The 25,452-nt window shown below is 42.4% G+C and overlaps 1 protein-coding gene and 1 long non-coding RNA gene across 2 annotated transcripts in view; one reads left to right on the plus strand and one right to left on the minus strand.

Moving 5' to 3' along the window:
• Positions 1 to 25,106, minus strand: part of LOC121583489 (transmembrane protein 132C-like) — a 53,373-nt gene extending 28,267 nt beyond the window's left edge. Inside the window, exons 1-2 of the mRNA XM_045225110.1 lie at positions 24,617 to 25,106; positions 15,371 to 16,280 (exon numbers count right to left, since the gene is read on the minus strand). Coding sequence (XP_045081045.1) covers positions 15,371 to 16,280; positions 24,617 to 24,683 — 977 coding nt within the window. The 5' untranslated portion in view covers positions 24,684 to 25,106. The remainder of the gene's footprint in view (positions 1 to 15,370; positions 16,281 to 24,616) is intronic.
• On the plus strand, positions 7,368 to 9,077 carry LOC121582572. Its single transcript, XR_006003375.2, has 2 exons — positions 7,368 to 8,309; positions 8,753 to 9,077. It is a non-coding gene; the product is annotated as an uncharacterized LOC121582572 (long non-coding RNA).
• Positions 25,107 to 25,452: the final 346 nt, after the last annotated feature.

Raw genomic sequence — 25,452 nt, forward strand, 5'->3', positions numbered from 1 at the left:
GATTAACTACTCATGGTGTGATTGTAATAATGTACAGGAACTCAGGTCCTTTTGTTCACCCAACCAAGAATACTTCACAATCAAATGCCGACCGTATTACCTCCCAAGATAATTCTCTTTGGTTATAGCCACAGTTGTGTATATCCCCCTCAAGCCGATACCACGATGGCCCTCAAGGAACTAGACTGGACTTTGTGCAAACTGGAAACCACATATCCTGAGGCCGCATTTATTGTAGCTGGGGATTTTGAGGAAAACGCTACTGAAGGTCTATCAACACATTGCCTGTAGTACTCGCTTCAAAAACTCTCTACTATTATTACTCTCCCTTCCGGGATTGCTACAAGGCCCTCCCCCGCCCTACCTTCGGCAAATCAGATCACGACTCCATTCTGCTCCTCCCTTCCTATAGGCAGGAACTCAAACAGGAAGTACCCATTCTAAGGTCTATTCAATGCTGGTCTGACCAATCGGAATCCATGCTTCAAGAATGTTTTGATCACGTGGACTGGGATATGTTCCGGGTTGCCTCTGAGAATAACATTGACGTATACACAGTGACTGAGTTCATCAGGAAGTGTATAGGGGATGTTGTTCTCACTGTGACTATTAAAACTTACCCAAACCAAAAACCGTGGATAGATGTTGGCATTCGCGCAAAACTGAAAGCGCGAACCACCACATTTAACCACGGCAAGGTGACTGGGAATATGGTTGAATACAAACAGGCAAAACATCAGTACAGAGACAAAGTGGAGTCGCAATTCAACTAGCTGGCTACCACCCAGTTACTCAACCCTGCACATAGACATGGAAACACTAGTCACTTTAATAATATTTACATACTGCTTTACTCATTTCATATGTATATGCTGTATTCTTCTGTATTTAGGTCAATGCCACTCCGACATTGCTCGTCCTAATATTTATAAATTTCTTAATTCCATTATTTTACTTTTAGATTAATGTGTACTGTTGTGAGTTGTTGTTAATACTGCACTGTTGGAGCTAGGAACACAAGCATTTCGCTACACGTGCAATAACATCTGCTAAATATGTGTATGTGACCAATAACATTTGATTTGATTTGATTTAGTCCAGGTACGACAAAACTAGGGCCTGTGGGACCTGCCTTGTTGATAGTGTTGTTAAGAAGGCAGAGCAACATTTTATTATGGACATACTTCTCCCCATCTTAGCTACCGTTCAATCATGACAGTTTACAATCCAGGGTTACTCAAAGCAGATTAGTCACCTCAATTTGCTCAATTTCCACATGATTCATTACAAGATTTAGTTGAGGTTTAGGATTTAGTGAATGATTTTTCCCAAATACAATGCTTTTAGTTTTTGAAATATTTAGGACTAACGTATTCCTTGCCACTCATTCTGAAACTAACTGCAGCTCTTTGTTAAGTGTTGCAGTAATTTCAGTCGCTGTAGTAGCTGACGTGTATTGTGTTCAGGAATCAGCATACATAGACACACTGGCTTTACTTAAAGCCAGTGATATGTGACTCGTTTCAGGAAACTAGGCGTATGTCGCGGGTCACTACTTCACAGGAGAGGCATTTGAACGTAAACTTTATTATTTTTATCAAAATGTGTTTTTTGGCAGAAATGCCTTCTGGAACATGTGAACTTTCATATGCCTTAATAACAAACTTGTATGCCTCTGCAAATACGAATACAATTGTTAAATTACGAGCATAGTTGGTTTAGCCACAGAAAAAGACAGCAACCTTCCCGCTAGCCATGATTGGCTGAGATAATGAGTGGGCTGGACATATCGAGAAATGAGTTCGGATTGGTTTGCCATATAGCACACTTCTGTTTATTTGAGCTGGTCAGTATGTGTAGGTAATCCTGTCTAACGCGGCTCTTTTTTAAATATATCGCTTAATAGAATTGCATAAGTGTTGCTCTCCACTTTCTGGTAGACCGAGTTTTGAAATCAGTGGAATTAGAGTATGATTTCTAAGGAGATGAAGAAAACACCTGTCTCCGGATTACATCTTCAAACTAAGGGCAACCATGGCATCCGTGACAGGGAGAAGCATCCAACCATGATGTATACGGGTAAGATAGTTTAGCTAGCTACATTTTCAGATATTAAATTTGGACAGAAAGTCATTTTCATTTCAAGTTAAAGTGTACTGTTAGATAGCTAGCTAACGTCAGCTGGCTGGCTCACTAGCTAACGTTACGTGTATGATCTTATTATTCGTATCTCAGAGCCATTTGCTTTGCTAGTTATAGCCTAATGTTAGCTAGCAAACATTGAACCTGGCTGGTTAGCTAGCTAGCTACACGCCTTAACAAAAGACTCCACTATGCAAGTAACCATTTCAATAGAATGTCACTGCGACAACTGTTGATAGACTTAGCTGGAAAATTCGCTCTGGCTATCTACTCCATTTTCAGAGCACTCTCGTCTGAGTGTGCCAGAGCGCAGAATAACTGACAAAGGTCCCCTGTAGCTCAGTTGGTAGAGCATGGCGCTTGCAACGCCAGGGTTGTGGGTTCGTTTCCCACAGGGGGCCTGTATGAAAATGTATGCACTCACTAACTGTAAGTCGCTCTGGATAAGAGCGTCTGCTAAATGACTAAAATGAAAAATGTAAATTTACTCAACACCCGTTGAATATGGCCGGTGTCAGTAAACGTTGGCTAAAAAGGGTAAATTGTTGCCAGCAACACAGTTGCAGTCACCAACACTCTGAATAACATCTAAACAGCTCTGCTAGGGCGAGTAAAATGGTCATTGAGCTGTTCTCTCATTTGTGTCTGGAACAATGCTGAATGGGTGTAGACAAAGAAGAGCTCTCCAGTAGGTACCAAAACATTCAAAGGCCATTTTCTCAAAATGTAGGTTACAAGATGATCAAATTTCAAAGCAGAATTACTTTCCCATTGTTCCTCAAATGCAGTGTATGATATACCATTTTGTAGCTCTGTGTCTCTGCTTTTATCTAATGATGTCATCCCTGTGCTGTTTGTAACTACCCTGGTAGGTTGACTGATAACCTGAACCAGGTTTCAGGCACTGGTTACAGTTTGAAGCTTTTTCTTGAGTGGATGGCTTGATGAAAGCCAGTCAATATTGAAATCACCCAGAAAATATACCTCGCTGTTGATATCACATACATTGTCAAGCATTTCACACATATTATCCAGATACTGACTGTTAGCACTTGGTGGTCTATAGCACTTTCCCACAAGAATGGGCTTTAGGTAAGGCAGATGAACCTGTGGCCATATTACCTAACAGTATTTAACATGAGCTCCTCTCTAAACTTTACAGGTTCTGAAAATAGACCGCAACACCGCCCCCATTGGCCTTTCTGTCTTTTCTGTAGATGTTATAACCATGTATTGCTACCACTGTATCATCAAAGGTATTGTCTAAGTGAGTTTCAGAGATAGTCAGAATATGAATGTCATCTGTTACTAGCAAGTTATTGATTTCATGAACCTTGTTTCTTAGGCTACATATGTTAATGTGGGCTACAGTGGCTTGCGATAGCATTCACTTCCCTTGGCATTTTTCCTATTTTGTTGCCTTACAACCTGGAATTAAAATTGATTTTTGGGGGGTTTGTATCATTTGATTTACACAACATGCCTACCACTTTGAAGATGCAAAATATTTTTTCTTGTGAAACAAACAAGAAATAAGCCAAAAAAACACGGAAAACTTGAGCGTGCATAACTATTCAACCCCCCAAAGTCAATACTTTGTAAAGCCACCTTTTGCAACAAGTAAAGCTGCAAGTCTCTTGGGGTATGTTGCTATAAGCTTGGCACATCTAGCCACTGCGATTTTTGCCCATTCTTCAAGGCAAAACTGCTCCAGCTCCTTCAAGTTGAATGGGTTCCGCTGGTGTACAGCAATCTTTAAGTCATACCACAGATTCTCAATTGGATTGAGGTCTGGGCTTGGACTAGGCCATTCCAAGACATTTAAATGTTTCCCCTTAAACCACTCGAGTGCTGCTTTAGCAATATGCTTAGGGTCATTGTCCTGCTGGAAGGTGAACCTCCGTCCCAGTCTCAAATCTCTGGAAGACTGAAACAGGTTTCCCTCAAGAATTTCCCTGTATTTAGCGCCATCCATCATCCCTTCAATTCTGACCAGTTTCCCAGACCCTGCCGATTAAAAACATCCCCACAGCATGATTGGGCCTCCTGTAGCTCAATTGGTAAAGCATGGCGCTTGCAACGCCAGGGTTGTGGGTTCGATTCCCATGGGGGGCCAGTATGAAAAATGTATGCACTCACTAACTATAAGTCCCTCTGGATAAGAATGTCTGCTAAATGACTAAAATGCAAAAGATGATGTTGCCACCACCATGCTTCACTGTGGGGATCACTCGGGGTGATGAGAGGTGTTGGGTTTGCACCAGACATAGCATTTTCCTTAATGGCCAAAAAGCTCAATTTTAGTCTCATCTGATAAGAGTACCTCTTCTATATGTTTGGGGAGTCTCCCACATGCCTTTTGGCGAACACCAAACGTGTTTGCTTATTTTCTTCTTTAAGCAATGGCTTTTTTCTGGCCACTTTTCCGTAAAGCCCAGCTCTGTGGAGTGTATGGCTTAAAGTGGTCCTATGGACAGATACTCCAATCTCGCTGTGGAGCTTTGCAGCTCCTTCAGGGTTATCTTTGGTCTCTTTGTTGCCTCTCTGATTAATGCCCTTCTTGCCTGGTCCGTGAGTTTTGGTGGGCAGCCCTCTCTTGGCAGGTTTGTTGTGGTGCCATATTCTTTCCATTTTTTTAAATAATGGATTTAATGGTGCTCTGTGGGATGTTCAAAGTTTCAGATATTTTTTTATAACCCAACCCTGATCTGTGCTTCTCCATAACTTTGTCCCAGACCTGTTTGGAGAGCTCCTTGGTCTTCATGGTGCCGCATGCTTGGTGGTGCCCCTTGCTTAGTGGTGTTGCAGACTCTGGGGCCTTTCAGAACAGGTGTATACAGTGGGGAGAACAAGTATTTGAAACACTGCCGATTTTGCAGGTTTTCCTACTTACAAAGCATGTAGAGGTCTGTAATTTTTATCATAGGTACACTTCAACTTTGAGAGACGGAATCTAAAACAAAAATCCAGAAAATCACATTGTATGATTTTTAAGTAATTAATTTGCATTTTATTGCATGACATAAGTATTTGATACATCAGAAAAGCAGAACTTAATATTTGGTACAGAAACCTTTGTTTGCAATTACAGAGATCATACGTTTCCTGTAGGTCTTGACCAGGTTTGCACACACTGCAGCAGGGATTTTGGCCCACTCCTCCATACAGACCTTCTCGCAAATTAATTACTTAAAAATCATACAATGTGATTTTCTGGATTTTTGTTTTAGATTCCGTCTCTCACAGTTGAAGTGTACCTATGATAAAAATTACAGACCTCTACATGCTTTGTAAGTAGGAAAAGCTGCAAAATTGGCAGTGTATCAAATACTTGTTCTCCCCACTGTATATACTGAGATCATGTGACACTTAGATTGCACACAGGTGGACTTTATTTAACTAATTATGTGACTTCTGAAGGTAATTGGTTGCACCAGATCTTATTTAGGGGCTTCATAGCAAAGGGGGTGAATAGATATGCACGCACCACTTTTCCGTTATTTATTTTGTATATATATCTTTTGTATGGACTATTTTGTGTATGTCTATTAAATGAAATCCAAATAAAAATCAATTTAAATTACAGGTTGTAATGCAACAAAATAGGAAAAATGCCAAGGGGGATGAATACTTTTGCAAGGCACTGTATTTTTAGCACTTTTCTGGGATGCTTGATTGTTTTTATTGCTTTACTGGGAAGCTTATCAGAAGTAGACATGCTCATGATATTTATGTTTGAGCTGATAGTGCAGGGTGAGCTGCACACAGTGGACTTCCTACTAGGGCATACCGCCTCAGTGCTTAAAGTATAACTCTGGTTCATAGGCACATTTTACTGCATACAATAGCTGTAGGATCAACAGAGGCATTCAGGGCAGTTATGAGACCATCAATTATGTTACATTGTGTTTGCAAACGCCCCTGGGATAATGTACATTTGCTGCAGCATTAGGACAACTCAGCGACACAATGGTAGGGATTAACTGAGCTGGTCTTGGGTCATTGATAAGTGATTGTCTCAATGCAGTTTCAGGTGTTCTATGAGGGCAGAAGTGTTCGGAGATGATTAAACTTGTTATATTTTTGGCAGTCACAGGTCCCATTCAGACAATAAGTAATCTAGGGGAGGTTTTATCTTTTGCTATCTGTATTGAATATCCCACCCTGTGCCTTGTATTCATATAATAGGATATGAACTGTGGATTAACACAAGGTTAGGGAGAACGGGATGAAAGTAACACTTTTAGTTTTTTTCCTTATAACTCAGAGATCGATAGAGCTAAAGACACCATATTGTATGACAAACAACTTATATATGTCCTCTACCATTAGCAACTGTAATTTCATTTATTGGGTAAATTAGTTGAAATTAAATAGACAGAGAACAGAACTAACGCAACGTTACTTGTGTACCTGCCGGCGGGGCGGAAGTAACACAGCCTTGGGACATAACAGCTGGCAAGAAGTGCACAAAATCTGTCTTTACATTGACATTTTACTCATTTAGCAGACACTCTTATCCAGAGCGACTTATAGTTAGTGCATTCATCTTAAGATAGCAAGGTGGGACAACCACATATCACAGGCATAGAAAGTACATTTTTCCTCAATAATGTAGCTGTCAGTAGAGTCAGAGCTAGAAGGGGGGATTAATTAAGATACTGTTTGAAGAGGTAGGGTTTCTTACCTCAATGTTTCTGGTTTGTAATGCTCATTACTTTCCACAAATGTCATGTTTGTGGTGATTTGAATAATGAATGCTATAGGTTCGAAATGTATGAAAATGAACCATGCGTCAGCATCACAATGTTGTGCAACCACAATATTTTGCCTTACAATATTAATCAGACTAAAATGGATCACATAATAGCTATATTAACCATCATTTTCTCATCTCACCTTAATGGGAATGTAGTAGGAGATGTTTTTCACCATTTTCAATGACTATTCATGCTTAGCCCTACCAATCAGGTGCGCTCCAGCTCTTCTTGTCATGCGCAATCCTCGTGTCTTGATAGAATAAACGTCCTTTATTCTCTTCAAAAACGGCAAACTCATCATTCTTATCACATTTCCATGGATTGACATAAGGTAATTGACTCCCAGAATCATAAAGATATATATTTTTAACCACTAACATGTCGATAAAAACGTATGTGAGAAGCTGATCCATCAAGTCAATTGATTAAGGCATAATTCTAATGATGTCATATATAATTCTCAAACATTCAGTCACTTGTTGATATTTTGTTAACATTATAAAAGCAATATGAGCTAGAGGACACAATGGCCTGTGCTTAAACATTTATTTTATTCCAGGTCATCAGTTTACATTGTGTTACTTTCATCCCACCTGTCTCTCCTGTAGTTCTCACAAGCTAACACCCAAGACTAGCTAACATGATACTTGAAACCTATGCTGTCATTTAGTCACTAAGGGGTGGTTTCCCGGACAGAGTTTAATTTAAGTCAGCACTAGCCTAATTCGACTTAAATTAATCCAGATTTAAAAATGGCTTTCTGAGACGTTGCTTAGCTTCAGATTAATTAGTTCTAGACTATGGAGTCCCAGACTAATGTAAGTAAGGACTAAACAGTTAATCTTTGTGAAGCCTAATTAGATTAACGATTTGCACTTGGTGCTGACCTGAGGATGCGTAAAAAAAACAGGGATGGGACACTAATACATAAGCATTGTGTGGAATTGGAGCAATTCACCTAAACCAAACAATGGACGGAGGTAAAAGAAAACGTTCAAAGAATTTCAGTGACTTTGAAAAAATACTCCTGAAGCTAATTGTGTCAAACCACCCAATTATGACAGCATGATTCATCAACAGAAAAACAAGAAAAAGAATGCCTGGACTACCATTTGTAATTAATTCAACTCAAATTGAAAAGTGAACAAAAGGTAAGATACTGTATTTATTGTTTGCCCACTACAAATCAGAGTCACTTTGAAATGTTAGTTTTGTTGTGTAACACAACACAGTGGGGCCTAAATGCATTTTTGTGACAGAAATGTAACACAAACAACATTATACATAATTACTAATATAATTTCTATATTGTCATATATTTCTATGGTCCTGTGGAAAAACATCAACTTAAAGAAGACAAATGCTGTTGCTCGTAGGGAGCGTTTCAAGACTGGTGGTGGACCCCCAGTAAGACATTTTACATTTAGATTTTTGTCATTTAGCAGACACTCTTATCCAGAGCGACTTACAGTTAGTGAGTGCATACATTTTCATACTGCCCCCCCCCGTGGGAAACAAACCCACAACCCTGGCGTTGCAAGCGCCATGCTCTACCAACTGAGCTAAAGGGGACCGTAGACAGATGAGCTGGGGGACTTGTTGCCAGGGATCATTGATAGCCAGTAACCCCTGGAAGGTATCCCCGATGATGACGATTTGGACAGTTCAGATGGGGGACTGTTTCAATCCTCATTTGGTAGGACAGATTCATTCAACATGTGCCATCCCCGGAATCCAGGGAACATGTAATGTTGTCAGTCATCTCTTGCACTCCCATAATAAAAATTATGTAAGAACTCAACTCTTGAAAAAATAATGTTCTCTAATGCAGCAATGTAATCATTTTCTAGAGCTTGGAGGGGATAAGACAGGATGAAGGTCAGCCCACTACATCTACAGAAGCCAGGAGGGAAGATTGTGTCACTAACCCAGGCCGGAGGACAAAGACAAAGAGGCTGAGCATGCATGAGAAACTGACCATGGAATTTCATGAGCACAAACTAATGTATTTAAAAGAAGAGCATGATATGAAAATGCAGATCCTTCATGTTGAGTTGACTATGAAGGAGGAAGAGAGAAACAGGAAGCAGCAGCAGTACCAATGTTCTTCTCAAACCAGCACCAGTTCGGGGTCCTGATATTTCCATTTGTGAATTAAAAACCTTTTTTTACCAATCCATGGCTACTGTTTGCTTCAATCACTTGAGCTATCTTTGTTATGAGAACTGCTGCATAGCAAAAGCATCTCTGCAGGCTAGTCCATTTCTGTCATTGTCTGCCTCAACCATGGGAACATCTGGGTCATTCTCATCTTCAGTGCGAGGACCTGGTCAGCCATGCTGATTGAGGTAATTGTGAAGCACTGCTGTTGCAATTATTACAATGCAGCATCATCTTGGTTAAAAGCGCAATGTGTTTCTGAGACACTGGAAACGACTCTTCCATACACCAAACGTGCACTCCACTACACCTCTGGTGCGGATATGGGCTTGGTTGTACCGTTGTTGCTCAGGTCCTATTGCATGAAGATAGATGGGAGAACAAGTAGTTGGTTTATGCATACCCACTGTCACCAAGTATGATTCCACTATGTTGTCCTCCTTCAAGCTTAGATTACAAAGAGGAGTTTTGCTAAATCCTTGAGTCATGAGTTGTACCTTTCCAGCGTACAACAATGTTGGAGAACTGCAAATTGGGAGTGCACACACTTTGTACATTTATTGAGAACCAGTTTTTACAATTCCTGTACTCCACAGCATCTGCTGTAGAGGGAAACTTGATGGGAATATGACATCCATCTATACAGCCAATGACTCCAGGGAAGTTCCCATATTCATAGAACTCTACCTTTTAGTTGGCTCAGGCAGCAGCATCAGGGAACTTTATATAATTGTCTTTCAGTTCACATATAGCATTGCAGACTTTGTGGACTATTCTGCATTCAGACGGTTCACTTACACCACACAAATCTCCTGTTTCACGATGGAAGGGTCCAGATGCCAAAAACCTCAAGGTGACCAGTACTTGTAGGGAAGGAGGGATGGGCCTTACCCTACGAGAGTCAGACGAAAGCCTTGGCTGAAGCAAATCAAATAAAATAAAATAAAATTGTATTGGCCACATGCGCCGAATACAACAGGTGCAGACATTACAGGGAAATGCTTACTTACAGCCCTTAACCAACAGTGCATTTATTTTTAATAAAAAAGTAAAATAAAACAACAACAAAAAAGTGTTGAGAAAAAAGAGCAGAAGTAAAATAAAATAAGAGTAGGGAGGCTATATATACAGGGGGGTACCGGTGCAGAGTCAATGTGCGGGGGCACCGGCTAGTTGAGGTAGTTGAAGTAATATGTACATGTGGGTAGAGTTAAAGTGATTATGTATGAATAATTAACAGAGTAGCAGCAGCGTAAAAAGATGGGGTGGGGGGGCAGTGCAAATAGTCCGGGTAGCCATGATTAGCTGTTCAGGAGTCTTATTGCTTGGGGTAGAAGCTGTTGAGAAGTCTTTTGGACCTAGACTTGGCACTCCGGTACCGCTTGCCGTGCGGTAGCAGAGAGAACAGTCTATGACTAGGGTGGCTGGAGTCTTTGCCAATTTTGAGGGCCTTCTTTTGACACCGCCTGGTATAGAGGTCCTGGATGGCAGGAAGCTTGGCCCCAGTGATGTACTGGGCCGTACGCACTACCCTCTGTAGTGCCTTGCGGTCGGAGGCCAAGCAGTTGCCATACCAGGCGGTGATGCAACCAGTCAGGATGCTCTCGATGGTGCAGCTGTAGAATTTTTTGAGGATCTGAGGACCCATGACGAATCTTTTCAGTCTCCTGAGGGGGAATAGGCTTTGTCGTGCACTCTTCACGACTGTCTTGGTGTGTTTGGATCATGATAGTTCGTTGGTGATGTGGACACCAAGGAACTTGAAGCTCTCAACCTGTTCCACTACAGCCCCGTCGATGAGAATGGGGGCGTGCTCAGTCCTCTTTTTTTTCCTGTAGTCCACAATCATCTCCTTTGTCTTGGTCACGTTGAGGGAGAGGTTGTTATCCTGGCACCACACGGCCAGGTCTCTGACCTCCTCCCTATAGGCTGTCTCATCGTTGTCGGTGATCAGACCTACCACTGTTGTGTCGTCGGCAAACTTAATGATGGTGTTGGAGTCATGACTTGGCCATGCAGTCATGGGTGAACAGGGAGTATAGGAGGGGACTGAGCACGCACCCCTGAGGGGCCCCCGTGTTGAGGATCAGTGGGGCAGATGTGTTGTTGCCTACCCTTACCACCTGGGGGCGGCCCATCAGGAAGTCCAGGATCCAGTTGCAGAGGGAGGTGTTTAGTCCCAGGATCCTTAGCTTAGTGATGAGCTTTGAGGGCACTATGGTGTTGAATGCTGAGCTGTAGTCAATGAATAGCATTCTCACGTAGGTGTTCCTCTTGTCCAGGTGGGAAAGGGCAGTGTGGAGTGCAATAGAGATTGCATCATCTGTGGATCTGTTGGAGCGGTATGCAAATTGGAGTGGGTCTAGGGTTTCTGGGATAATGGTGTTGATGTGAGCCATGACCAGCCTTTCAAAGCACTTCATGGCTACCGACGTAAGTGCTACGGGTCGGTAATTATTTAGGCAGGTTATCTTAGTGTCCTTGGGCACGGGGACTATGGTGGTCTGCTTGAAACATGTTGGGATTACAGACTCAGTCAGGGACATGTTGAAAATGTCAGTGAAGACACTTGCCAGTTGGTCAGCACATGCTCGGAGTACACATCCTGGTAATCCGTCTGGCCCTGCGGCCTTGTGAATGTTGACCTGCTTAAAAGTCTTACTCACATCGGCTACGGAGAGCGTGATCACATAGTCATCCGGAACAGCTGGTGCTCTCATGCATGCTTCATTGTTGCTTGCCTCGAAGCGAGCATAGAAGTGGTTTAGCTCGTCTGGTAGGCTTGTGTCACTGGGAAGCTCGCGGCTGTGCTTCCCTTTGTAGTCTGTAATAGTTTTCAAGCCCTGTCACATCCGACGAGCGTCAGAGCCGGTGTAGTACGATTCAATCTTAGTCATGTATTGACGCTTTGCCTGTTTGATGGTTCGTCGGAGGATATAGCGGGATTTCTTATAAGCGTCCGGGTTAGAGTCCCGCTCCTTGAAAGCGGCAGCTCTACCCTTTAGCTCAGTGCGGATGTTTCCTGTAATCCATGGCTTCTGGTTGGGGTATGTACGTACGGTCACTGTGGGGACGACATCATCGATGCACTTATTGATGAAGCCAGTGACTGATGTGGTATACTCCTCAATGCTATCTGAAGAATCCCGGAACATGTTGAAGTCTGTGCTAGCAAAACAGTCCTGTAGCTTAGCATCTGTGTCATCTTACCACTTTTTTATTAACCGAGTCACTGGTGCTTCCTGCTTTAGTTTTTGCTTATAAGCAGGAATCAGGAGGATAGAGTTATGGTCATATTTGCCAAATGGAGGGCGAGGGAGAGCTTTGTATGCGTCTCTGTGTGTGGAGTAAAGGTGGTCTAGAGTTTTTTTTCCTCTGGTTGCACATTTAACATGCTGGTAGAAATTAGGCAGAACGGATTTAAGTTTCCCTGCATTAAAGTCCCCGGCCACTAGGAGCGCTGCCTCTGGATGAGCGTTTTCCTGTTGACTTATGGCCTTATACAGCTCATTCAGTGCAATCTTAATGCCAGCATTGGTTTGTGGTGGTAAATAGACAGCTATGAAAAATATAGATGAAAACTCTCTTGGTAAATAGTGTGGTCTGCAGCTTATCATAAGATACTCTACCTCAGGCGAGCAAAACCTTGAGACTTCCTTAGTATTTGATTTTGTGCACCAGCTGTTGTTTACTAATATACACAGACCGCCACCCCTTGTCATACCAGAGTCAGCCATTCTATTCTGCCGATGTAGCGTATAGCCCGCTAGCTGTATGTTATCCATGTCGTTGTTCAGCCACGACTCGGTGAAACATAAGATATTACAGTTTTTAATGTCCCGTTGGTAGGATAACCGTAATCTTAGGTCATCCAATTTATTTTCCAATGATTGAAGATTGGCTAATGGGATTGATGGGAGTGGCAGTTTAGTCGCTCACCGTCGGATCCTTACAAGGCACCCCGACCTACGTCCACGATATCTCCGTCTCTTCCTCATGCGAATTACGGGGATTTGGGCCTTGTCGGGTGTCTGTAGGATATCCTTCGCGGCCGCCTCGTTGAAGAAAAATGATTTGTCCAATACGAGGTGAGTAATCGCTGTCCTGATATCCAGAAGCTCTTTTTGGTTATAAGAGACGATGGCAGAAACATTATGTACAAAATAAATTGCAAATAACGCGGAAAAACACACATAATAGTACAATTGGTTAGAGGGCTGTAAAATGGCAGCCATCTCCGGCGCCATTTTCGGAATGGCAAACAAATGATGTCAGCTGCATTTTCTTTGTACATACGGGAATGGTCACGGAAATAGATTTTAGTCCAGGTAATCCATTTTCCTCCATTGCCAAGGTCAACTTGGGTGCCAACATCCATTAATCGGAAGTTAAACCTGCCTCTGGCCAGGTTTAATTTAAGCCTTCACTTAGATCTAGATTAACTCTAATCGTCCTTCTGGAAATCAGACTTTTAAAATCTAGACTAGGGCAAGTCTGCTGACTATTTTAAACCATGTCTGAGAAATGGCATTTCAGTTAGTCCAGTTTAAAAGTGCAATTTAGTCTAGGATTAGGCTTCATCTGTGTCTGTGAAACCGCCCCTAGATGGGTTAAGAAAATTACATACATTTGGAACCTTAAACAACTAAACACAACTCTACAGCCGAAAAAACTTCCAGGTCCCTTTTTCTTACTTACATCGCTCAAAACCACTTCTTTTTTTATAACTAGGCGAAACATGGGCAGATTGGGCAGTTTTTTGCTGGGAGCTCGTCCTCCGCATTAGGAACGTGTTGACTTTACTACATCATTCTATCTTCTGTGTTATCTGAGAAAATGGGCATGTTACTTTCTCCCCTACGCTTTGGGATATCACTGTATCATAATATTTTCTGCTGTTTCTTCAAACAAAACAAGTGGAAGAGTGGAAAATGCAAACTTCCGCCGATTTAAATGACTTTAAGGTATACTGATCTAAAACATTCCAATAAAAGCAATTTTATTCTGCTCTGTGATGTGCATCCAAGGCAGCGAGTAGAGCCTTTGCAAAACAGATTGAATTGTGTTTTGGCGCGATAGAGCTGCCTGCGTAATAAGTTTCATCATAAGGAGTCAGGCAGTTGTTAGTTATTTGTTTTCTTGCTCCATTAAATGTATGCATTATGTATGAACTAAAATATCCAGAGATCCCTGTTCAAACGTTAATGGGATGTTAAGATATGAAGGCTGCCAAATCCATTTCCCAATTATTTCCCTGTCTATGGAAGAGCGCCTTCTGAACCTCTTCCAGTCGGGAGTGAAGTAGACGGGGACTAGCATCCGACAAATCTGTAATCTGTTTAGGGAGCTGAACGGCAAGACGACTCCCAGCCACACCAGCGTTCAACCGTCCCACAGCACGGCCTTGGTGACACGCCCTGGCGCCATTCAAGTGGCCTTAAGTTACCATTTAAATGCATGGAACTTGTCCTTCTCATACATCATGGTGATACACTTTTTCCACAAGACCTAAAATGGCAATACAAATAATTATTTGTCTCTAATTTTTAACAAGAGTTTAACATTTGTTACGTGTTCTGGGAATGTGTTCATAATCCATACAAAAATCATATTTCTTCATTTTCTGTTAATTATGGATTTATGTTCTGAGCCAGGGGCCAGCACATTATGGTAGCATGCGTCAAGGTAACAGAGAAGGCACAGTAAGACTTAGTGATAAAAGTAATGATGCATTAGTATGATCACATAATATAGACCTAAACTAACATTAAGCAAATAGGATGTAAAATTGATCAGAGGAGTTCATCAATAGTCATTAAAACCCATTAGTGAGTTAGAGTGTATCAGTGCATAAAGAATATGTTCAGCACATGTTTAGACAACACAAAACAGTACAATACAATATATAGACAAAGTAAGGTCATATCAACACCATTATGTGAAACTTCACAGCTAATGTATCAGACTATCTGATTGTGACCTGGATATTCTAGCTATGGACTGAGAGAGGCACACAGACAGACAGTATATCCAAGCAGTGCTCTTGCCTAGGGCTGTACAATTAATTGAATACACATCAAAATCGCAATATTGACATGTGGAATATCCAAATCGCAAGAGATTCATATGGCATGCTATATTCTGACATTTTCATATTGCATGCAATATTTTTAACCGCTGCGTGTAATGTCAGTTTTTATAATTTACTCAAGTTTTTTTCTCCTCTCGTGGCTGCATCACAATTGCAATATTTGGCAAAAAAAATCACAATTAGGTTTTTTTCCCATATCGTGCAGCCCTACTCTTACCTAAGAGTGAAGCTCTCCACAGCAGACACACTGGACAGGAACACATAGAAGGTGGCCATGTCGGTGGTCCTCAGTGGTTTGGAAGAAGTCTGGACCACCACGGCTCCCCCTAACCTCAGACGCAGGAACGTAGGGTTTCCAGGTGGTGCCTTTAGGAGGTTGACACTCCCTACCCTCCTCATGGGTATACCAGACCCCACCGAGCCGCCCCTCCCCACCCCGACATGCTGCAGGCTGTCCTGGGGCGCACACTGGCCTGTCCAGTCCCATCGGCTCTGGAAGTAGATCTCCACGGGGTTCCCTTGCACCTCTCCCCGTCTATCCCTGCTGCTGGAGCTGGAGGAGTGGCTGGCGGGGCTGAACCAGGCCGGGTCGGGCTTCAACTGGGCCACACAGAACCCCCCTGGGGACAGCAGGCACGCCCCCCGCACCTCCTGCGTCTCACAGAAGGCATACGCCATCACACAGTGAGCCCCCTCCTCCGTTCCCTTCCTCCCACTACTACCCCCCTCCACCCCCTCCCCAGCACTGCCCCCACCAGCGTCACCTCCACTGACCATACTAGGCATGTGAAAAAGGATCCTGATAATGGGGGCAGAGGAGCGAACCTGGCGGGCCAGAATGACAGGGAGGATCCTGCGACTGCCAAGGAGCAGCTCTGGGCCGATGGGTCTTTCCACAGACAGGGAGCCGAAGGTGACATTGACGGCCGGCTGCAGGAACCCCGTCCCCGGGTTGGTAATGAGGAAGGCCTGCCTCTGGGCCTGCAGGCTGGAGTTCCCCAGCAGCTCCTGGCTGTACTCCCTCAGCAGCAGGTGGTCTGCATTGAGGATCTGGTAGCCCACTGAGGGGTAGACAGGGAAGGGAGCTTGGTTCTTGGTGTCCTTGGACATCTCCTGGCAGTGTACACCTAGAGGATGAGATATCAAATACAGCTGTTAGGATAACGCAAAAAGAAAGCACAGAGCAAATGTATGCCTGTTCAAAGTTAATAGTAGCATTATTATGGATTTGCTGAACATTTGGTTTAAAAGTTGAATAATGGTGGATATAAAAAGCTGAGGCCATTCTCATGCACAGTTACCCATGTTTATTCAGTGGAATTCTAGAAGAGATTACCCAACTTTTCAGGGTAGGTTTGCTGAAAACCAGCCACTCATCACACTAAAAGTCCTAGCTAGCCCACTGCCCTTCTGCCTCACTATACAGTCCATCATGATACAGCCACACATAACAGACACACGCAGACCGACACAACACAAACACATTACACACACACGCACACACTTTTACACTCATCATATGCTGCTGCTACTCTGTTCTTTATTTTACTCTTATTATTATCTATCCTGATGCCTAGTCACTTTACCCTGCCTTCATGTACATATTTACCTAAAATATCTCATCCCTCTGCACATTGATCTGGGACTGGTACTCCCTTTATATAGCTTCATTCTTGTGTATCTTATTTTACTCCTCGTGTTACTATTATATTTTTATTTTTAAACTCTGCATTGTTGGGAAGGGCTCATAAACAAGCAATTCACAGTAAAGTCTACACCAGTTGTATTCGGTGCATGCGGCAAATACAATTTAATTTGATTTGATATCCAGCACAATCCCTTTCATTGTAAACATCAACAAGAACAGGTTATCAGCTTAGCTTAACAGCAGAGTGTTACAATAACAAGGCAAATTATGAGTCAACTTTATCTAGGAAGTATTTTTCTACCACAACTTCATGGTCCGTATATGTTGAATCCTGTTGTAATATACAGGCTATTGTACCGTGTCTGTGATAGGCCAACATTGCACAGTGGTCTTCAGAAAGCTACAGGGTAGCTACATTACACGGTAATTACAAAATACATGCTGTTGAAGCAGAGAATTGCAACAGTTGTTAAAATACATAACATAACTTGCAACAACTGTATAACATCTAACCTGGTGGACACTGTTGTGACAAATATGTGCTACAGCAGGAGTTGGATCCTTAAATGCTGTGGATGTACACAATACATATGCTGGCTTCAATAATGCACATACAGTATGAAAGCCCATGGGATACACAGCCTTATTATACGCTGAGTGTACAAAACATTAGGAACACCTGCTCTTTCCATGACAGCATCCCCAAATTCTCGAGTTGGCCTCATGCCTGTCAAATATCAAGCCACACAAAGCACCGGGGCCCAGATGGACTACCGGACAAAGTACTGAAGGTCTGCGCCCAGTCAAGGGAGTCTTCACACTGCTGTTTCAACTCCTGCTGAGCACCTGCACAGCGCCAAACTCCTGGAAGGTGCCGACCATTGTACCGGTGCCTAAGAAGCCAGGGGCCAAATCACTAAATGGCTTTCGACCTGTGGTCCTCACACCCCTTCTGGCCAAATGCATGGAAAGGGTTGTCAGTAAGCACCTTACCCTGTCCATAGCAGATCAACTGGATCCGTTACTGTTTGCCTATAAAGCACAGAGGGGGACTGAGCATGCTACCCTGACCTTGGTAAACCTTGGTAGTCACCTTCAATATGCAAAATCATATGATTCATTTTATTTATTGATTTTAGTTCAGCTTTCAATACAACGCAAATACACAATGCTGAAACAAGTACTGGACCTGAATGTCAACGGAGGCTTCGCAGGTTGGATCAAGGACTTTCACCGTTGTTGTTCTCTATCTACCCTAACGAGATGAAGACCCAAGGAAACAATGTGAGCCTTTTCAAGTACGTGGATGACATGGCTCTAGTGGGACTTTTTTAAAAAGATGCTACTTCAGATGAGGACAGCTATTTTAAACAGGCCAACAAACTTCAAGAATGGTGCCAGTCAAGTGCCCTCCACATCAATGTGGACAAGACAAAGGAGCTGATCATCAATGGCAACAACCTGCCAAAGTCCCAACCATTATCCCTGAATGACCATCCAGTGGAGGTGGTTGAGTGTTTCAAATACCTAGGGACACAAATTGATGACAAGTTGAGCTTTACAAAGAATGCAGACTGTATTTTTTTAAAGCAAGCCAGGGCCTGTTTTTATTCAGGAAATTGAAGGAGTTTGGGGTCAGCCAGGATGTTCTGGAGAGGGTGTACAGCAATCTGGTGGAGAGCATCCTCAAGTTCAATATGACAGTCTGGTATGGCAATCTGAGTGTGAGGAGCAAAAGCAAACTGACCAGAATAGCAAACACAGCCAGCAAAGTAATTGGTCAACCACAGGCACAGTTGAGCAGTCTGTTCCAAAAGGCAACCAAAAGGAAGGCACTGGCTGTTGTTGGAGACCCCTCCCACCCTCTACACCCTCAGTTCGAGAGGCTTCCCTCTGGCCGGCGTTTCAGAATGCCCATGGCCAAGAAGAACGTGTTGAAACATTAATTAGTTCCTTGTGCTGTTGGACTACTAAATGCAGTGCATTCGGAAAGTATTCAGACCCCTTGACTTTTTCCACATTTTGTTACGTTACAGCCTTATTCCAAAATTGATTAAATAGTTTTGTTTCCTCATCAATCTACACACAATACCCCATAATGACAAAGCAGAAACAGGTTTTTATACATTTTTGCACGTTTAAAAAAAAACCCGGAAATATTACATTTACATAAGCATTCAGACCCTTTAATCAGTACTTTGTTGAAGCACCTTTAGCAGCGTGCAGAGCCTCGAGTCTTCTTGGGTATAAATCTACAAGCTTGGCACATCTGTTTTTGGGGAATTTCTCCCATTCTTCTCTGCAGATCCTCTCAAGCTCTGTCAGGTTGGATGGGGAGTGTTGCTGCACAGCTATTTTCAGGTCTCTCCAGAGATGTTTGATCGGGTTCAAGTCTGGGCTCTGGCTGGGCCACTCAAGGACATTCAGAGACTTGTCCCGAAGCCACTCCTGCGTTGTCTTGGCTGTGCGCTTAGGGTCGTTGTCCTGTTGGAAGGTAGACCTTCACCCCAGTCTGAGGTCCTGAGCACTCTGAAGCAGGTTTTAATCAAGGATCTCTCTGTACATTGCTCCGTTCATTTTTCACTCGATCCTGACTAGCCTTCCAGTCCCTGCCACTGAAAAACATCCCTACACATGATGCTGTCACCACCATGCTTCACAGTAGGGATGGTGCCAGGTTTCCTCCAGACGTGACGCTTGGCATTCAGGCCAAAGAGTTCAATCTTGGTTTCATCAGACCAGATAATCTTGTTTCTCATGGTCTGAGAGTCCTTTAGGTGCCTTTTGGCAAATTCCAAGCGGACTGTCATGTGCCTTTTACTGAGGAGTGGCTTCTGTCTGGCCACTCTACCATAAAGGCCTGATTGGTGGAGTGCTGCAGAGATGGTTGTCCTTCTGGAAGGTTCTGCCATCTCCACAGAGGAACTCTGGAGCTCTGTCAGAGTGATCATCGAGTTCTTGGTCAACTCCCTGACCAAGGCCCTTCTCCCCCGATTGCTCAGTTTGGCCAGGCGGCCAGCTCTAGGAAGAGTCTTGGTGGTTCCAAATTGCTTCCATTTAAGAATGATGGAGGCCACTGGGTTCTTGGGGACATTCAATGCTGCAGAAATGTTTTGGTACCCTTCCCCAGATCTGTGCCTCTACACAATCCTGTCTCTGAGCTCTACGGACAATTCCTTTGACCTCATGGCTTGGTTTTTGCTCTGACATGCACTGTCAACTGTGGGACCTTATATAGACAGGTGTGTGCCTTTCCAAATCATGTCCAATCAATTGAATTTACCACAGGTGGACTCCAACCAAGTTGTAGAAACATCTCAAGGATGCACCTGAGCTCAATTTTGAGCCTCATAGCAAAGGGTCTGAATACTTAAAGTATGTAATTAAGGTATTTCAGTTTTGTATTTTTAATAAGTTTGCAAAGAAATCTAAAAACCTGTTTTCACTTTGTCATTATGGAGTATTGTGTGTAGATTGATGAGGGAAAAATACATTTAATCCATTTTAAATGGCTGTAAGGTAACAAAATGTGGAAAAAGTGAAAGGGTCTGAATACTTTCCGAATGCATTGCACTTATCTACAGTAGCGATGCGTGGGTAAAATCAACATATGTGTTGTGATAATTATGCTGTTTGCTCTATAACCTGTTAGTTCATATGCCTTGTGACTATAATATATGCCTAAAGTCAAGACAATAAGAAGACACAGTGGCAGAATAGATTCAACCACACCTTTGTTTCATCACAAAACCGCAGAGTAACCTCGGTGAAGTCCACAAAGCATATTGCATGTAACAAACAGTTACATGACCTACAGCATGGTAAAGAAAGTTCATATTTCCGACATTTTCAGACTACTAAACAACTATTGATTTAGAACCACAGAGAATTACTGCAAGTCGCTAAGAAAGCAGGAGCTGCCTCCACTATTCCAGCACCATGTCAACTTCAACATTTCAACATCATCAAATCACCTATGCTTAGTCTAATACAGTGACAACTAAAACTTAGCAAAAGCAATTTAGTCCAATCAACGTAAGCTAAATATGATGTGGCTGTCCATGGTTCTGCTTGTGTGTGTGTTTGTGCGTTCGTTGCAAGTAGAAAAAACATGTTGACTCACCCTACTTGTAGAGAAGTGCCAATGGCATCCTTCTCTCTTTCTTGTTGACGAAACGGTCTATGACTCTGTCATACAGTACATGGTTTTATTTTTTGTTGTCCTAGGCTACCTGGCTAAAATGCTTGCTCACTAGCCTCATTGTCGAATTGCTGCAAAGAAACCACTACTAACGGACACAAATAAGAAGAAGAGACTTGCTTGGGCCAAGAAACACGAGCAATGGACATTAGACCGGTGGAAATGTGTCCTTTGGTCTCCAAATTGGAGATTATTGGTTCCAACCGCCATGTCTTTGTGAGACGCGGTGTGGGTGAACGGTTTATCTCTGCATGTGTATTTCCCACCGTAAAGCACGGAGGAGGAGGTGTGATGGTGTGGGGGTGCTTTGCTGGAGACACTGTCTGTGATTTATTTAGAATTCAAGGCACACTTAACCAGCATGGCTACTACAGCATTCTGCAGCGATACGCCATCCCATCTGGTTTGGGCTTAGTGGGACTATCATTTGTTTTTCAACAGGACAATGACCCAACACACCTCCAGGCTGTGTAAGGGCTATTTTACCAAGAAGGAGAGTGATGGAGTGCTGCATCAGATGACCTGGCTCCACAATCCCCCGACCTCGAACAAATTGAGATGGTTTGGGATGAGTCGGACCGCAGAGTGAAGGAAAAGCAGCCAACAAGTGCTCAGCATATATGGGACTCCTTCAAGACTGTTGGAAAAGCATTCAAGGTGAAGCTGGTTGAGAGAATGCCAAGAGTGTGCAAAGCTGTAATCAAGGCAAAGGGTGGCTATTTGAATAATCTCAAATATAAACTATATTTTGATTTGTTTAACTCTTTTTTGGTTACTACATGATTCCATATGTGTTATTTCATAGTTTTGACTTCTTCACTATGTATGTAGAAAATGTAGAATGTAGAAAATAGTAAAAATAAAGAAAAACCCTTGAATGAGTAGGTATTCTAAAACTTTTGACCGGTAGTGTATGTTTATGTGATCCGTTTAATGTAAGGTGATGTCAAAGAAAAATGGCCATCCTGGATGGACAACAATGTTTTATTATATTCTATTCTGTTCTATTTTATTGTGTATGAATGCCGTTCAGAGGATGAATGTGCAAGACAAAAGATTGAAGTGCCTTTGAACAGGGTATGTTAGTAGGTGCCATGCGCACTGGTTTGTATCAAGAACTGCAACGCTGCCGGGTTTTTCACGCTCAACAGTTTCCTGTGTGTATAAAGAATGGTCCACCACCCAAAGGACATCCAGCCAACTTGACACAACTGTGGGAAGCATTGGAGTCAACATCGGCCAGCATCCCTGTGGAACGCTTTTGACACTTTGTAGTGTCCATGTCCCAATGAATTGAGGCTGTTCTGAGGGCAAAAGGGGGTGCAACTCAATATTAGGAAGGTGTTCCTAATGTTTTGTATACTCAGTGTATATCTCAATAGAAACAGCCCTCCCACCTCTGCCGTGCCAGAAGATACTGTAACTAACTATCTCTTCATGTGTCTGAGAAAACGAGCGACCAGCACTGTGAGGCTCTGTTGGATGACTATCTGTCTGTACAATAAACAACGTGTCACAACTCTGGTATGCAGCAGCCGGCAGACACTTAACCTTTCTCTCACTGACAGACCCACCAGCTTCCTCTTCCTCAGACTACACGGCCGCCATCGTTAAAGTGCACCGGCGGAAATTGAAGGTTGATCTGGACATGCCGTGCATCTTTGAAGTAATTTGTCAAAAGACGATCCGCATGTCAAGCCTCAAACACCTGAGTGTGCTGTTCTGTTCTCAATTAGTTGGCTTTAGACAACAAGAACATAATGATACAGTTCCACAGGGAGGCCAAACACCCTCATGTACCACTGATCACACTGATCAGCCATGCAGAATATTAATGAGAAATCATTAGCATTTTGTTAGAAGGGAGTAAGCAATCGCTGGCCAATTATTATTGGGGAAACGGAAGGGTATCGCTGCCATTCATGGCTCAACCTATGTGACCTTTCTATTACGAAGAGGATCAAATAAAATCACATTTTCCTTTCCAAGGATAAACCGTGTTTGTGGAGGGTCATAAGGTGAAATTGTGCACAAAGCAAATATTAATGCTTCTTTACTTTCTTTACTTTCTAATCCCTCTACAGGCTACATCTGCACTTAGGCACAAGTTGGATATCTTAATGAGTGGACAGCAATGGAAAATAATACAGTCATGCATATTCATGTCCAAGCAGGGAGGACATCAAAAGACTGACCTCTATCATTTTAATACACACGTGAAGAACACAGCAAGGGCCACTATGGAGGGATGAGAAGGCACAGACACACAGACACACAGACACACAGACACACAGACACACAGACACACACCGAAACAGCAGTGTGAAATCGTTATCATCAGAAGACAGACAGCTTGGCTTCATTTGCTGTCATGCAGGACAGGTTATGTCCAAACAAACACAGTGGCTGTTTCCTGACATCCAGCCCTCTCGAATCCCTCTGATGATGATTTCCACTCTAGCACCACATTCTCTGGCCAAACTGACCCCAAAACACACACACGTCTAATAAACAAATCATGTCTGCAACTGCCCCCACCACCACGTGTGACTGTACCTGCACCACCCCATAATTGCTGGACTGCTGGGTGAAAGAGTGGTACTGTCCACACAAGAGGGTTCAAGCATAATGATTGCAATCTGCTAAATGACTAAAATGTAAATGTAAATGTTAAGGTTTTAGTGCTATAGATGTAGGATCTTAATTTGAGCCAGTTCGCTACAGCAGGAAAATAATCCTGCAGCAACAGGAAATGTTAAATATTATATTAATTATAATTAATGGACATTTTTGTTGGGGTTAGTAAATTTTTCGTAAGGGAAAATCAAGTCTGAAATTTCACAGTGGAAATTACAAATTTCTGAAGCCTTCTTAAACCTCAAATACACTACAAGTCTTACATTTCCTGCATTGCAGGAAAGTTGTCCTGCAACAGAGTGATCAAATTAAGTTCCTACATCTGTATGCTCAACATTAATCTATTACCTGATATTACCTGAGAGGCGTCCGTTGACCCAACATTCCTCAAGTGCTTTTCATTAGTCCAACTATCACAGAGTTCTCATATTTTTAGGGAGATCTCAAATGTATAAATTCTCATGAATACTAAAGATTACAAGTTTACTAGACTCTTTCATTCAGTAATGCATGGGAAAATATGCACTGTATATCAAAACAGTAGTCATGCCAGAATACTTTCCAGCAAACATAGGCCTATGGTATCTCAAAGCATTAACTTATTATAACATTCATGTTCTTTTCAGGATCATCACTTATAAGTGCAAAGTGAAAAGCAATTTTAAAAAAAGTTTAGATATATTTTTTTATGTAGTATGTAAATAGGAAAGGCCATGTATTCAATGAATGAATGCCTCTACATCAATGTATGGGCCTACTGTAATAAAATAAGCTTTTCCCTCAAATGTGTTTCCAACTGTCAAACTGTGTTTTTTTATCTGTTGATCAAATGTTTTAACTTTTTGTGAGTTCAGTAAAGTACACTCAAGTACATCTGGGTGGGAGAATCAAAATAAATTAGAATGGACAAAATGAAAAAAGTATTAATCTCAAACCATTTCATAATCACCATCTATCACAGCAAAGTGGATCCTTACCTGTCAGAAGTGTGAACATAAATACTGTGACAATTGGCAACAACCAAAGGAGAGGAAAGTATAGCATCTTGGCAAATTGGAAAGTCCTGATTATCTAGAGGAGCGCTCTAACAACGCACGAAGAGAACAGCGTCTGACTTTCTGCTCTCAATTAACACACATCTCTGGTAATTTACATTTCTTCAATCCCCAACAAAGTAAAGGGCTCTAATGAAAATATATAACTCTATGTTAATAACAGATGTAACGGTAAATTCCTGTTCCGAGTAATAAATGAAGTGTTGTTTAGATCCACCAGCTTGGGTATCCACATTACGCTACTTTTTGGACGTTGCCCCCGTCTGATTTTTCTGCGTAAAATTCACTTTCGCTTCTGGATCGCCAAGTTGTAGAACAAAGGTCCACGTTGTGGGCTGCTGCTTCTTTTACATCAACCGTTTATTGTGAACGCAACTAATAACAAACTCCACAGAGTAGACTGCGAATATGTTATATCCTGTCCTGCATATAGAATGAGTGAAAATCAGGCTGCGTGCTGTGCCCATATTTCGTCAGATTAACGACTCTCGTGCGTAATCGCCGTGGGGGAAAGGGCTGCGAGGAAATGAAACGCATGAGAGGTCAATGGGACTAGTGATTTCTCCATGATTTATTTAGGCTGTCCCATTTGGAATATGTTGTGCTACTACTATATAGGCTACAATTCATAATAGGTCTAGAAATACTTTGTAGGCCTATATGTCTATATATGTTATTTGACGTAATAACTATGCTATTTTTAGTCTATTTGTTATTTTGTCCTCTGTTTTTGTAGCCTATTGACAGTGGTGTAGTGG

This window comes from Coregonus clupeaformis, chromosome 15 (genome assembly GCF_020615455.1).
Source record: "Coregonus clupeaformis isolate EN_2021a chromosome 15, ASM2061545v1, whole genome shotgun sequence".
NCBI classification, from domain to species: domain Eukaryota; kingdom Metazoa; phylum Chordata; class Actinopteri; order Salmoniformes; family Salmonidae; genus Coregonus; species Coregonus clupeaformis.